Below are 16204 nucleotides of genomic sequence, written 5' to 3'. Positions count from 1 at the left end.
CATGGGATAGAGGATTTTTCTAAGATAAAAGAGGGGGAGAAAAAAAGCTAAAGATTCATGGTCAGATGAATTCCTTAAGATAAAAGTTTGGAGGAATTTGATAGCACCAAGTAACTGAAATCTCTTTTCCCTATGACTGTATGATTGGTATTGAACTATATAGATCTGACTCAGGTCTCACCGTAGTCTTTAATTCTACCTTTACTGGAATATTCTCCGCTAAGGTCCTACTCTGAAGCTTCTTTATTATTTAGAGGAATTCTGGGTTATCAAAGCCAATGACAGTAGACTTCCAGAACAGGGCACTGATCTCAAACTCAAAATTAAATTTGCTTTAAAGTTTAAAAGTCCTTTTTTCCCCTCTAGATTCCTGATCCCAATTGGCATAGGGAGCTGAGCGCTACCAAAGCAGATCAGCAACTCCTCTGAAACAGATAGTCTTAGAGAAGATATTCAGAGGCTAAATGACTTGCCCAGGGTCACACAACCACCATCTGCCTGAGGCAGGACTTGAACCCAGATCTTCTTGACTCTAGGACCTCTATTTGCTATGCCATTCTGCCTCTTGACACACATATTCCACCATCTAAATCTTCGTGTTCTTCACATAGGATAGTATTTTTTTCTGAACAAAGAGATCCATTGATGGGTTACCACATGTTGGGTTTCTTGGGTACATTGGAAAGAACGCTGGATTTAGAAATCAGAAGAAGTGAGATTGATTCTCATCTTTCCTACTTACAAATCACTTAACCTCTCCAGGCCCGTTTTCTCTTTTGGAAAATAAAATTGAATAAAATAATCTCTAAATCTGTGACCCTAGATCCTAACTTCTCCTGTACCAATTTTTGACTAGGAGGATATAAGGTAGAGGCTTTGATGACCATGGCAGAGAAAAGGGGTGTGTGTGTGTGTGTGTGTGTGTGTGTGTGTGTGTGTGTGAAAATTGGTGTGTGTATTTAATATGTGTGTGTGTATTTCTGTATTTGTGTAAATGAAATATGGTTGGAACTATGAGGCATGCATAGAAATGAGAATGGGGATTAAGACTACTTTGCTCCTCCTTGTTCCTGACTAGTAAGTGTGTTGTAGACTGGAAAAGACTGGGAGACATTGCCTTTGGTTCTAAATGTGGTGATTAAAGGTAGAAAGTGGAGGGTTAAGAAATTTATCTTGTCTAGAATGCGGGAATTCATGAAAACATGTTGGGTTCCTTCCTTGCATAGAAGGGCAAGGACTATTTAATTTTCATTTTTGTATCCCCCTTGTCTCGCCCAGTATCTTGAGCCTTTTCTCCCCCAGATTTTTTGGACTGGACCCATGGCAAAATTCCTTTTACCAATGTAGATTGGCAATCTTCCTGCAATTTATAGTTTTAGAGTATTGCCTGGGGGTATTGAGAAATTAAGTGACTCACCCAGGGTCACACAGACTATATGTGTCAGACACAGCACTCAATCCTAGGTTTTCATGACTCTAAGTCTGGCTTTCTCTCCATGCTTGTGCTGGCTCTTCCCTTGCATGCACTTAATAAGTACTTAATAAAACCTTGCTGAATTGAATACTTGAGCATAGCTCTGGTAGAAATGATGGAGGGAGAAACTAAGTCAGGGGTTCGGGAGGGCAAAGTCTCCAGCTTTGAAGGATAAGGTTGTCCCAATGCCAGACTCCCCTTAAAGATTCTGGGCTTTGGCCCCTATATAATTCTCTCCGAGCCTCTATGTATCTGTCCTTCCGTCTCTGTCTAACTCCATCTCTCTCCTTCCCTACTTCATTGCCCTAAATGGCCTCTTTTCTCTTTCAGCATGACTCTGGACATTAAGACAGGCCAACTGGTAGCTGTGGTGGGGACTGTTGGCTGTGGGAAATCCTCCCTAATGTCAGCCATTTTGGGAGAAATGGAGCCCATCCATGGGCGCGTCAATATCAAGGTGAGGGAAAACAGCTGGATGGTGTACCTCTGACACTGGATCGTAGAAGCAAGAATAAATGTCTTAATGAAATTAATGAAATGTATTAATGGGTTAATGAAATTAAGACATTTTGGGTCTGAAAACTGGAAGTCACACTTAGCCCTTTTATCTCATTTGAAAACATGCCCTGAAGCTGCAAGCCTAGTTCTAAGCTCAGCTCTGGATTGTTCTCTAACTAGAGATGAAGAATGAATGAATGAATGAATGAAAAGATATTTTACCTTTTACTATAGGCAAAGTACTGCACAAAGTGATAAAGATACAAGTAGGAAAGTATGACTGTCCCTGCTCTCAAGGATCTCCCAGTCTAATGGAGGAGGGAGGATATATATGGGTACAAGGCAGAGGGAAAGGTACCATGCTATTTAGGATGCTGTGGCAAAGCAGAGGATAATGAATGCCTCTTGCTGTGTTGCCTCATTGCGACAGGAAAGGCTGTCCTTTCTGTTCTATGTCTTGGCCCCTCCTTCAAAATCAGTTAGTCCTACTAGGTCAGGTTCTACTCCTAAGCTCTGTCAGTTTGGAATATGTAACCCTTGAGTCAAAGGGTCGTTTGTATAAGATTAACTTCATTCATTCATTCATTCAATAAGCACTTATTTAGTGCCTACTTTGTGCCAGGCACTGTGTTAAGTGCTTCATTGATGGAGATGGATTACTCAGTGCTTCATACCTGCAACGGTACATCGAAGAGAGATCCTGGTCTTCTGACTTCCAGCTTTGAGAGAATTTATCCCATTCCAGACTTTCTTCAGGTCCCTGAAGGGAGAGAAAGACTCTGGAAAGAAGCTGACATACATACTTGGCCCTTTGGGCCAAGGGTTACATATGACTATCCAAAAATGTCATACTCTCAGAGTAATCCCTTTCTGCCACTAAATGGCCCTATTGTGAGGGACAATTTAAAACAGATCTTCTTTTGAGAAGTCTGCAAAGCAGTTCTCCACTTGCCCAGATGTTATTCTCTGGCACCTAATTTCTACCTCTTTGCTGTCTTTGCCACAGTTCTTCTTACCTCCACCATCAATGGCATATCTGTGTTCATCCTAATCATTCAGGCTTGACTAGAACCTGGGTATTTACAAATATATGCCCTATGCCCTCACTTCCTGAGCCTGAAATCTTCTTGTTCTTTATCCTTGGGGATCACACAGGGAAGATGAAATTTTTTAAAAAACCTAATATGATCTATCAAATGGTGAATGGAGTGGTTCTTTGTCTCCATGATCAGTGCACAGTGGGTGCTGGCCATGTTTCTAGATGCCAGGTGCCCAAGTAGCCTCATCCTATCTCTGTTTCTCAAAAATAAAGCTCTAGAAACATTACTCTTTTCTTATCTGCTCCTCTTTGCTCCTCCGTTCTCATTGTTTTAAAACTATAACTGTCAGCATGATCTTCTCTTTCTCCATACAGGGCTCCATAGCCTATGTTCCTCAGCAGTCATGGATCCAGAATGGCACTGTAAAAGACAACATTCTGTTTGGATCCCCATTGGATGAAAAGAGATACCAGCAGGTTCTAGAGGCTTGTGCTCTCCTCCCAGATTTGAAAATACTGCCTGGAGGAGACCGCACTGAAATTGGAGAGAAGGTACTTGAAGCTCAAAATGATTTGGGATACTAGAATCAGAGAGCTGGAAGGGTCCTTAGAAGTCATAGAATCATACGTTTAGGGGGAGGGAACTTAGAGGTCATCCGATCCAAACCCCCTCATTTTATACATAGCGAAAGTGGGGCCCAGAGAGATAAAGTGATTTGCTAAAGCTTACAAAGGTATTAAATGGTCCAGTCAGGATTTGAACCCAGGTTGCACGGCTCCAATGTCTCTCTACTGCACCGTTCTGCCATGCATTCTAGCATGGTGTTCACTGGTAATAATAGAAATAACAGTAGTGAGTGTTTTAAAATGTGCAGAGTATTTTACTTACATCACCTCATCTGTACTTCATGACAACCCGAACTGGGCACCAGTGGTAATATTTTCCATGTTTCATTGATTGGGTAATCCACCCTCACACCCCTCACCCTCACCTCCATTTTTCAGACGAATGAACTGAGGTTCATTGGAGTTAAGCGATTTGCCCAAGGTCACCCTGTTAGTAAGTGGCAGTCAAGACCTGAACCAAGGTCTCCTGAGTCTTATTTTGACATTCTATCCACTATGTTGTACTGCCTTCCTCAGCAGGGTGAGGATAGCGGACTGGACTTCTGACCCCTAGCTAGAAGTCTTCCTCTTCACCCCATCCAAGTGACTCACAGTGTTTTGTGGTCTGTAATGATTTTGGGGGATGCATGAGCACAGCATTACTGTGTGAGATCCACAGTAAAGAAATTCTGAGGATAAAAGAAGGCTGGAGAAACTAGCTGGTAAGGAATCAACAGAAAAGAGCAACCAATAAGGGGCAGCTGAGTGGTGAAGTGGCTAGAGCACCAGCCCTCACATCAGGAAGACCTGAATTCAAACTCGGCCTCAAATACCTCGTAGCTGTGTGACCCTGGGCAAGTCACTTAACTGTGTTTGCCTCAGTTTCCTCTTCTGTAAAGTGAGCTGGAGAAGGAAATGGCAAACCACTCCCGTATCTCTGCCAAGAAAACCCCAAATGGGGTCACAAAGCGTTGGACATGACTGAAACAACTTAACAGCTACAACAAATCTGAATTATTATGGTTCTTAGCTCTCTTGTGTCTAAAAAGTGGGATGAACAGAAATGCTTTTCTTTTTTTTCCCTTTTAGGGTATAAACCTCAGTGGAGGGCAGAAGCAGCGCATCAGCCTAGCCAGAGCTGTCTACAACGACTCAGACATCTACATTTTGGATGATCCCCTCTCTGCTGTAGATTCTCATGTAGGAAGTCATCTTTTCACCAAAGTCATTGGCCCAAATGGGCTACTGAAGGACAAGGTAAGAATACAAATACAGCTGTGGCAGTATACCCATGAATCCATCAGCAAGCATTTATAAAGCACCCACTGGGTGCCAGGGATACAATTATAGAAGACCATTTGTCTGTGCTCTTGATGAACTCACACTGCTGCTTTCTCAATTACTATTATCTCCCTTGTGATGGGCAGAGAGACAGAGACAGAAATAGACAGAGAGACATAGAGAGAGAGAGAGAGAGAGGTCCCTTCCTTCTTAGAAGGTGGTTTGTTGAGGTCAAAGCTATGTTCAACAATGAGCTGAAATATGAGTCTCATATTTGTGTGGCCACTTATCATCTGAATGTCCTTAGGCAAATCACTTTCCTTCTCCCATCTTTTTGTTTTGTTTCGTTTTTGGTTTTTTGGAGGGGGGAAGGCAGGGCAATTGGGGTTGTGACTTGCCCAAGATCACACAGCTAGCGTGTCAAGTGTCTGAGGCCGGATTTGAACTCAGGTCCTCCTGACTCCAGGGCCAGTGCTCAACTCACTGTGCCACCTAGCTGCCCCGCTTCTCCCTTTAAAAGGGACTATCACGTGTGTGCCACCACCTCCAGAGGATTGTTACGAAAAATGTGTTTTGTGAATTCCAAAGTGCCTTGTAAATGGCGGCTGTTGCTGTTATAGCTCTTTCTGCAAGAACAATGTGTTATGTTCCTCTCACATCTTGGCCTTTGTCTGGGTGGTCCCTTAGTCCCTCAGTCCCTCCACTTAGAATCCTTTGTTTCCTTCAAATCTGGGCTCAAGTGCCACCTTCTACATAAAGGCTTTGTTGATCTCCCACAAATGACATGTCCCTCGCCAAATCAGCTTCTATTCACTTTGGGTATTCTTATATACTTGCATACTATGTCCCCCAGAAGAACGTAAGCTTCCTGGACACAGGAATACTCCTCTTTTTTTGGCTTTGTATACCCACAGTTAAGCACAGTGCCCCCCACACAGTAGGTATTTAATAAATCCTTCTTGATTGATTGATAGTAAGGGGCAGAGCCAAAGTCCTCTGTTACCAGACCTGATGTTTTTTCACTGAACTGTGAGGCCTGTTTGTGTGTTGCAGAACCTCTTGGTATAAAATTCCCTCTGTCAAAATCAGGCACCTTGTGTTGCTTGATTTCATTGGCTAGCCACCATGGGTCTGGTCATTCTGTGAACCTATTAACTTCATTGTATAGGGTGTCTCAAGGGTCTTGGTGCAGTTTAAATAGTTTAAAACTGCACCAAGACCTTTTGGATCCCTTGTATATGCTCTGGTCACAGATTGTACCACCATTCCCCCCACCAATCTGACATTTTGTGGATATGCTGTCTTGATCAGTAGGGTAACTGAATAGGAGTATGTACAGTGCAAACGTTACTGCTTCACCTGGTCAAAACAACTCAAAATGTTAGTCTTATTAAGAGGGAGGTTAAAGGTGCTGTCTCTTTGAGTGGAATAGAATTATTATCATGGAGTGGAAAAGTTAGGAAAAGAGGAAAGTTGGAGCCCCAGATTGGGGCCAGAGTGAGTTCCAAAGGAATTTCTTTCCTTGATCTCTTTTATGGGATGGAGGAAGATGATATTTACAGCCTGTGCCAGCAGGAGTGGATGATGGACTTGGGATACCCAATGATTCCATTTTGCAGACTCGCATATTGGTGACACATGGCATTCACTTCCTTCCTCAAGTGGATGAGATTGTGGTCTTGGTGAACGGCACCGTAGTGGAGAAAGGATCCTACAATGCTCTATTGGCTAACAAAGCAACATTTGCCAGGAATCTGAAGCTATATGCCAAGCAGAACAGCTCGGAAGGAGAGGCCACAGGTATGGCAGTGACTGTCATAAGATGCAACAGCACCTGGGAGTTGGTATCAGGCCATGGGGTTTAACTCTTGTGTATACTGAGCACATGAGCTGAGGTTCCTATTAAAAGTGGGGTTTGGGATCGCCAGCACCTTTAATTAAGGTGCTTGGAGATTATTTATCCACACTCAGTCACTGAAACTCTGGGATACAATGAATGAATGAATGAAATATATGGGAGGGCAGTGCATAGAAGAGCATTAAAAAAAGCTTTATTGATGTAGCATGTCAATAAAACCTAATATATCATATATATGCATATATACATATATACATATATATATATATATATGTCTATACCTTATCAAGTCAACTCAAGAGTGACACCCTGCTGGCTTTCACCTCAGAGGCATCCATGGCACATAAATCCAGTGGTTAGGGATGCCACACTTTTATTGGCTCAGAGCCTCAACCCCCAAACCCAGTAAAGTTACTTCTTGGTACTGTCCATATTTTACTATCTACCCCCTTTAGCCTCCTGTGAGCAGGTTGCATTAAAAGAGAAAAAAATTATACACAAGCCAAGAACTATTAAGTATCATAGGTATAGAGACTAGAGCCATGATTCCATTGATGTAAGAACTCTCAGATGAAGAATTCCTTCTACCGTTGCCATTTGGCACCTGAGGCCACTAGGGGTAATGGAGGAGAGTATTGGACTTAGAATCAGGAAGATTCATCTTCCTGAGTTCAAATCTAGCCTCAGATACTAGCTGTGTGACCTTGGGCAAGTCATTTAACCCTGTTTGCCTCAGTTTCCTCATTTGCGAAATGAGCTGGAGAAGAAAATAGTGAACACATCCCAGTATCTTTGTCAAGAAAACCTCCAATGGTGCCATGAAGAGTCAGACATGACTGAAATGACTGAACAACAGTGATAGCAATAATCATAATTGGCATTTATATAGTGCTTTAAGGCTTGTAAAACACTTTAAAATATCTCATATTTCAACCATGGGAGGTAGGTGTTATTATTATCCCCATTTTACAGATGAGAAGTCTGAGGTAGGAACTCATTAAGTGGCTTGCCCAGGGTCTACACCTAGTGTCTGAGGCAAGATAGAACTCACATCTTCCTGACTCCAAGTCTAGCACTCTATTCACTGTGGCACCAACCTCCCTCTGAAGCAGATTTTATCTGTTTCATGTGAAGGCAAGGAATATCTGGAGCAGCAGTGGTTAGAAAAGGAACTATTCCCACCATTTTTGGGTCTACTCTTGGCCAAAGGTACAGATAACTCCTGAAACACCACTGTGTTCTGTATTCCGAGCTGAGCGCTCTTTGCAAGATTATTGGCATGTGGATAAAGGGGAAGATGGGGATTCTCCATGCATCGATCTGGGGAGTGGTACAGTTTCTATAGATATGAATTCTGAATCCTTATGTCTCTCTCTAGTTGGTGACGGGAGTGAAAGTGAAGATGAAGATGACCTTGACTTAATACCAAGTATAGAAGAAATTCCTGATGAGGTGGCCTCCTTGGCCTTAAAAAGGGAGAATAGCTTTCAACGAACACTCAGTCGAAGGTTGGGAACCTATCCTTAAGCAGCAGCCCCACTGCTTCCATGTTCTGATTTTACCTCGGGTATTTAGCCTAAAGGAAGGAGCTGTTGTGACTTTTAGTGTCAAAGTATCCTAGATTTGGAACTGAAAGGAACCCCAGAGGTCATTTAGTATAATTCTCTCCTTTTACAGATCAGGGAACCAAGAGGCAGAGAAGTTAAGCAACTTGGCCAAGGTCACATGGGTAATAAGTGAGATAGGATTCCAATTAAGGTCCTCTGATGCCAAGTTCAACGTCGTTCCCACTACACCAGTTTTCTCTGCCTCAGTGGAGGGAGGGGTGGGGGAAGGCTTGAGGACGGGACTAGGGGTCTGTTTGTGTGTGTGTGTGTGTGTGTGTGTGTGAGAGAGAGAGAGAGAGAGAGAGAGAGAGAGAGAGAGAGAGAGAGAGAGAGAGAGTGTAAGTGTGTGAGTGTATGTGTGGATTTCAGTAAGGACTGAAATATCAGCCCTCCTAGAATGACTGTGGAGCTCAGAATGCATCCCAAAGGGAAGTAATCTCTCTAAATAGAGGGATAGTAGCATCTGCTTGCAGGAAGAGGATTTGTGAGGCTGCCTTCAGCAAACCTAGGGATGATGTTTTTTCCACTCCCTTTCAGATCCAGGTCTGACAGCAACAGACATCGGAAGTCCCTCCGAAATTCCCTAAAAGTTGGTAATATGAAGCCAAAGCAAAAAGAACATGAAGAGGTGGTGAAAGGACAGAAACTAATTGAAAAAGAAGCGGTAGAAACTGGACAGGTAAAAAAAAACCAACAAACAGCACCATTAGAATTATTGTTTTTTAGCTTAGAACTTCAGGACCACAAGCATAGGTGGGACCTAGTGTGTATACAGGCATATCCTACTTAATAGTTTCATTGTTCCTGCAAAAAAATTAACATCAGGTGAAATAACATTACAGGGGGCAGTTAGTTCCATAGAAGTAATGTTTATGCACACATAGGTAAGATAGTGATGATGCTCAGGAGAGTTAATGCTACAGGGCTTCAAACATCATCTGAATTAGGTTTAGCCAATTGATACCATGGTTGATAGGGTTTGTTTGTGATATATTAATGATGTTATTGGAAAACAACATTGGTTGGGAAACAAAGTCTACATCAGTCTTTCTCTTCCCTTTGCCCTCCCCCCACCCCAGCCTCATATACTCATGCTATCTCCAAGGGATCACTAACCTGGTGGGTGTTTACCTTGATGGGCTTTGGATATTGGCCCATTGGCCTGACTCAGGCTCAGGCACTATGTAAAAATGACCGCTAGACTTTGCTGCCAGTCTCTCTTTTCATCAAGGTTGTCTTCTCCCGATTAACGTTATAGGCAGCACTTAACCACAAAGCTGCCAGGGGGCCTCCTATCGATGATGATGATGATGATGGTGGTGGTGGTGATGCTGATGCTGATGGTGGTGGTGGTGGTGGTGGTGGTGGTGGTGGTGATGCTGATGGTGATGATGATGGTGGTGGTGGTGGTGGTCGTGGTGGTGATGGTGGTGATGGTGGTGATGATGATAATGATGATGATGGTGTGGGGGATTTCCAGGTGAAGCTCTCCGTATTCCTGAAGTACCTGAATGCAATGAGATGGTGGCTTATCACCTTCACCCTCCTTGCTTACATGGGAAATTCTGCGGCTTTCATGGGATCCAGCTTCTGGCTCACTGAATGGACCAATGACTCCCAGAAATACTGGAATCGAACTTATCCAGCCTCTCAGCGGGACTTGAGAATTGGAGTTTATGGGGCTCTAGGAGTTACCCAAGGTTGGTCTGATGACCCCCTCTGTAACAGCAAACATTTCATGTCTGTGGGCTGGAGAAGAGGATTGGGGCAACTTTTCTCCACCCAAAGCAAGACACTGACTGGAGCAATGAACATTTTTAGGTTTGTCTGTGCTTTTGGCAACTCTTCTGTCCACCTATGGTGCCATAAGTGCTTCCCGAGGCCTGCACAAGCAGCTACTAGACAACATCCTTCGAGCGCCCATGAGCTTTTTTGACACAACACCCACAGGAAGGATTGTGAACAGGTTTGCCAACGTGAGTACTTGAAAGGAAGTCTGATTTTTTTTGAGGTCCAAAGGTCCCTCTATTTCTGTCTGAGATTGAAGTCTCCTCACAAATGTTGTGCACCTCTATCTCTTACAGAAGTGGAGGAGAGGTGGACAGTAACCTTGCCACACCTGTGGAACAAGACCATGATGTTGAGGCTCTTCTGCTGGGGCAAGAGCTGTCCTTTCTTAGCATAGGCTTGGCTTAGTCAGCTTTCTTTATTCATCTGCTTGAGAGAAGAGAAGGGAAAGTTATCAGAGAGGCAGGTTTTGAGTTTTTTCCCTCGCAGGGAAAGGTCCAGATCCCAAATGCTCTTTGGGCAGGTGGGAACTGGATCATGATCCAATTCATCTCCATATCAATCAACCAGCAAACATTTATTAAGTGCCTACTATGTGGGAGACAATGTGCTAAACATTGGAGGTTCAAAAACAAAAATGAAACAGTTCCTGTTGTCAAAGGAGTTACATTCTATTGGGATGACAACATAGATGCATACAAAAATATATAAAAGGATGTAAATATTTATTAAGCAATAGAACAAAAAAATAGAACTAAAGCTTTAACTAGGGTGGGGAGACTGGGACTTCGTGCCATAGCACTGACATTCAGAAGGGATAAAATTTTAAAACAAGGATTTTAAAAGATTGTACAAATTTAAATTTTGTTACATTTCTACATTGACACTTTTGTTCCCTCAGTGTCATAGAAACTAGTTAGCAAGAAAAATAAGTTAAAGTAGGAGGCTGCCAGAAGCTTCCTCCTCAACCCAAAATCACAGATGACCTCCTCTCAGCTGCCCCACACTCTACATTTTCTCAAACAGTGGTTTCCTCAGATATGCCTAGGAGTGTCTTAGTGTCTCTCCTATTTGTGGGAATGGTATCTGGAGTTTCTGCCTCCACAGTTGATTTAAGGGCATGTTAAATTCTATTTACCTCAGGGCATACAAATCAATATTTACAGTTCTACACAGAATTGGTTGCTGGTAGTATCCTTTCTTCTTGCCCAGTTCTAGATATGGTTTTGGTATGATCAGGGCCAGTGTGACTGTGGCTCAATCCTAGTTCAGAGGTCTCTTGGAAAACTATCAGCCTTAGGACAGCCACCCTGGTCTGACCTAGGAACCAATTTAATAGTCCCACACCTAGTTTAGTAAAACAGGGATAACCCAGGGGCAAGACAAACTAGAACTGACTTCTGGAGGGCAGCACAATTTGGACAGACCTGCTTTGAGTTAGCACCAGACTAAATCCACTTCTGGGGATAGGGACGTTCATAAGATGACACATTTAGACCTGGCAGGGACTTTAGCAATTCTTTAGTGCCATTTTGTAGATGAGAAAACAGACCAGAATGGGTAAATGACTTGTTCATGATCACACAGAAAGTAAATAAAAGAGTCAGGATTTAAAACCAGTCCTCTGACTCCAAATCGAGTGCTGTCCCCACAAGAAGCTCTCATTCAATTCAACCTAGCAAACATTTTACAAGACTTGCTGTGTCTCTGGTGAGACATACACACACACACACACACACACACACACACACACACACACAGAGAGAGAAAGAGAGAGACGGAGACAGAGAGACACAAAGAGACAGAGAGAGACAGGGACACAGAGAGACAGAGACAAATAGAGAGAGAAAGGGAGACAGAAAGAGAAACAGAGAGGCAGAGAGAGGGAGGGAGAGAAAGGTGGGGGAGGGAGGGAGAGAAGGAGGGAGAGAGAGAGAACACAGAAAGAGAGAGAAACAGAGAAACACAGAGAGAGACAGAGAGAAGGGGGAGAGAAACAGAGACAGAGAAACACAGAGAAAGAGAGAGAAAGGGGGGAGAGAGACAGAGAGAGAAACAGAGAGAGAGAGAAAGACAGAAAGAGACAGAGAGGAGAGGGGGAGAGAGACAGAGACAGAGAGAGACAGAGAGATAGAGAAAGGGAGCCAGAAAGAGACAAAGAAAGAGAAACAGAGAGAGACACACACACACAGAGAAAGAGGAAGGGAGAGAGAGACAGAGAACCAGAGAAAGAGAGACAGAGAGAGGGAAAAAGACAGAGAGACAAATAGAGAGAGAGAGAAAGGGAGAGAGACAGAAAGAGTCAGAGAAAGAGAAACAGAGACAGAAAGAGAGAAAGAGAGAGGGAGAGAAAGAGAAATAGAGAAAAGAAAGAGAGAGAGAAGAAAGGAAAAGAAATCAGTTAAGCCCTTTAACAATTTCCATCAGAATGTGGTCTAGGGCACACAACATATATAGAGATAAATAAATTCAGAGTACTCCGAGGAGTGAGAGAGTATTAATACCTGAGAGGATTAGTTAGTCAAGCCTTGAAGGAAGATAATGATTTATTTAAAAGACAGAGAGGAGAGAGAAGGGTGCTGCTGGCACAGGGAAAAGTTTGTACAAATACCTCAAGTGGGATGTGCAATGTTGAATCTGGAGAACAGGTCCAATTCGGCTGGAACACTGAGTGTGCAGAGAGTAATGTGAAATAAGGCTGAAAGGCCTGGCTGCAATCAGATGGCAGAGGGTCTTTAAAAAGCCCAGTCGAGGGATTCTATTTTATCCTAAGTGAAATAGGAAACCAGTGAAGGTTTTTGAGCAGTCAAAGCTGTGCCTCACAAAGATTGTTTTGGAAGCTCCATGGAAGATGGATTGGAGAAGGGAGGGACTGAAGTCTGAAAGACCAAACAGGAGGCTACACAGAGTCCGGATGAGGGCTGGGGAGTGCCTGAGATAGTACAGGGCTATGTGAGTGGAGAAAAGACGATGGATGTGAGAGATGTTCAGATAGAGCCAACAGGAGTTGACAATTAATTGGATACGGGTGCTGAGGAATAAGGGAATTAAAAAAAAGACTCCAGCACTATGGATAATCAGCTAGATGATGGCGATCTCCACAGAACCAGTGAAGTCTGGAAGCAGAGTAGGCTTAGGAGAGATGATCACTTCCATTTGGGACCTGCTGAGTTTGAGATGCCAATGCGACAGGTTAAATGAAAGAAAGGCAAACTCCCCTTTTCTGGGGAAAAGAAGAGATGCCAATGTTGTCTGAAGTCTTGGAAAAGCCTTCCTAGGGCTGAGAAAGTCAATAGCATGAACATCCATCCATGACTGGGATCCTTACCCTAGAGCAAAAAAAGGGGAAGAATATCGAATTGTGTGCCATCTTGGGGACGGAGGGGGAGAAAATTTAAAACTTATGGAAATGAATGTTGAAAACTGAAAATAAATATTTTTTTAAAAAAGGGAAGAAATGACAGTCATGAGTATGAGTACCAGAATTAAGAGTGAATAGAAGGACATAACATATTTCCCCATGTATAAGACACACCTTAATTCTGGGGCCTGAAATTTGAAAAAAAAAATTGCATTACATAAAATTATTGAACTCAAGTTTTATTCATCATAAAATTCATATAATAATATGATGAAATTCAAGGACATTCTGCTCATAGCTTTCAGGCATCTTTTGGGCAAGTCTGGTGCATGTACACATGCTTAGTCCGCTCCGTTTTGTGAACCTGAAGCACCAATTGTGTCCTTTGAAATCAGTAACTTCTTTTTCATCAGCAATTCTTCTTGCCTCATGCTGAACCATCTTTGTGGACACAGGAATTCCAATTGCCCTTTGCTCTTCAATCCATATCTTCAATTCCCTTTCTAAATCAGGCCATTTTGCTGACCTGCCTCTCATGGCCTTCTTCTGCTGTGGCGTTTTCAGTAGGGTTTCTTCTTCCCATAGCCAGTCTTGGATTGTTTTCTCAGTTGGAGGAGGACCAAACTTAAGTTCAGCAGCACAATTCCCATTCACTTTTGCAAACTGGATCACTTTTAACTTGAATTCTGCACTGTATGAAAATCTTTTCTGAGCCATTTCTGGGCAGAACGTGGCAAAATGTAACCTAATATACTGGTAACAAATGCGAAACAATGAGCGCAAAGACAACAAGCGCGAAAAAGCGGGAAATGCAAGTAAAAAAACTACAGCCACTGTATAAGACACACCCAGTTTTTAGACCCCAAATTTTTACCCAAAGGGTGCATCTTATACATGGGGAAATACGGCAAATGTCACTTTCTCTAAAAAGAGATTACAGCAAAAGCAGAAATATGGAATCTTTTTTAAAAAAATAAAGCATGAGTGAGGGGGCTGGGGGTAGAAAGGCCCATAGGAGTAACCTCTTGTCATTCTTCTAACCTATTTCCTCACTCTGTGTGTTCCCAGGATATTTCTACAGTGGATGACACCATACCTGCGTCCTTCCGAAGCTGGATCCTTTGCTTCTTGAGCATTCTCAGTACCCTTATTATGATCTCTGTGGCTACCCCAGTTTTTGTCGCTGTCCTTGTTCCTCTGGCCATCATTTATATCCTTGTACAGGTAGAGACCTCTCTTCTCACTGCTGAGGCTCAGAACTAGTCACTCTTCATCTCTGCTTTCTAAAAGCTCAGGCCTCCCAAGGAGTATCTACTCTTCTGCTTGTCCCTCTCTCTTTTTCAGCCCCTTCCCCTTCTCATTGAAATATTCATATCCTGAAGAAACTGAAATCAGAAGGCCCCTGTGGCCAGGATGGGCATGATTGGTGCTACCAATTCAGCATCTGTCCCAGACTTCACTGTTGCTGAAACCAGCAAGACTATACCACAAGCACAGGTTTGGAATAGAATCAAAGTGAGGAGATCTGTCCAGCTGTAGGATTGCAGATTTAAAGCTAGAAGGACCCTTAAAGGCCAAAGAGTTCAACATCCGTCCTCCCTCTGTTTTGCAGATGAGGAAACTGTGGAACAGGAAGCTTAAGTGATTTTCCCAGAATCCTACAACTATGGAAGGTCTGAGGCAGGATTTGAAACTAGGTCCTCCTGACTCCAACTTGGGCGTCCTAAATACTCTGCAAGGCTGCATCTTTTTTTCTCTAGTGACTCCTTTGAAGGAATCCACCTAGGGTGGATGCTAGAGGAGGTAGACTCCTTTTTGTGGCCTATGCCCAACCTGGAAGTGGGCATCAAGCTTGCCTTCAACGTATAATTATTTCTAGGCTGTTGGCGTAGCTGTACGTGTATAAGGACACCCTCCCGCCCCCGCTCTTCTCACTTTTTCTTGCTTTCTTCTCCTTCCCCCATTTCTCTGATTATATTGCTGAGGCGCCAACCTTGCACACACACTGACCACAGTATTCCCAGAACCAGCAAGAGACTTTCTTCTCCCCGCCCTTTTTCATCTGCACGTCATTTATGCTTCCAGAGATTCTACGTGGCCACCTCCCGACAGCTGAGACGTCTAGATTCTGTCACCAAGTCTCCAGTGTACTCCCACTTCAGTGAAACGGTGACGGGTTTGCCGATAATCAGGGCCTTTCAGCATCGGCAGAGGTTTCTGAAGGACAATGAAGGCTTAATTGACACTAACAAGAAATGCTTGTTTTCCTGGATCATTTCCAATAGGTGAGGGGCATTTCTAGTCTGGAATCATGCTTTTTAATTCTGTAAGCTTGGTACTGACTACAGATGGGTGTGGTGAACCCAGCAGCTGTTATTTATTTATTTTTAATAACAAATGAGAAAATGCACCTCCCTCCTCTCTTCACAGAGGGCTGTGGGCCAAGAACAATGCATATATTGCCAGACACATCCAATGTGTTCACTCACTGGCTTTGTTGTATTTTTCTTTTTTCATTTTTTAATCTTTGTTGCAAGGGATGACTTGCTGGGGAGGGGAAGGAGAGGGATATCGTTTGAAAAAAAGGCGATGCAAAAATAAAAGTTATAAACAAAAATATGGTTTATAAAAAGTCATAGTACCAGATATACTCGTGATGTGCCGTACAAGGTACAGAGGTCCCTTTTTTGGT

At 43.1% G+C, this 16204-nt stretch overlaps 1 protein-coding gene across 2 annotated transcripts in view; it reads left to right on the top strand.

Moving 5' to 3' along the window:
- ABCC2 (ATP binding cassette subfamily C member 2) overlaps nucleotides 1-16204 on the top strand; it is an 85201-nt gene that overhangs the window by 55171 nt on the left and 13826 nt on the right. For both annotated transcript variants that reach the window (XM_036737242.1, XM_036737240.1), the window contains exons 16-25: nucleotides 1805-1931; nucleotides 3387-3563; nucleotides 4707-4874; nucleotides 6518-6698; nucleotides 8135-8264; nucleotides 8901-9042; nucleotides 9844-10063; nucleotides 10185-10339; nucleotides 14581-14736; nucleotides 15598-15797. In XM_036737242.1, coding sequence (XP_036593137.1) covers nucleotides 1805-1931; nucleotides 3387-3563; nucleotides 4707-4874; nucleotides 6518-6698; nucleotides 8135-8264; nucleotides 8901-9042; nucleotides 9844-10063; nucleotides 10185-10339; nucleotides 14581-14736; nucleotides 15598-15797 — 1656 coding nt within the window. The remainder of the gene's footprint in view (nucleotides 1-1804; nucleotides 1932-3386; nucleotides 3564-4706; nucleotides 4875-6517; nucleotides 6699-8134; nucleotides 8265-8900; nucleotides 9043-9843; nucleotides 10064-10184; nucleotides 10340-14580; nucleotides 14737-15597; nucleotides 15798-16204) is intronic.

The sequence above is a fragment of the Trichosurus vulpecula genome, chromosome 8, assembly GCF_011100635.1.
Source record: "Trichosurus vulpecula isolate mTriVul1 chromosome 8, mTriVul1.pri, whole genome shotgun sequence".
Taxonomy (NCBI): Eukaryota; Metazoa; Chordata; class Mammalia; order Diprotodontia; family Phalangeridae; genus Trichosurus; species Trichosurus vulpecula.
The sequence above is the reverse complement of the archived record's forward strand: the minus strand, read 5'-3'. Positions and strand labels throughout refer to the sequence as shown.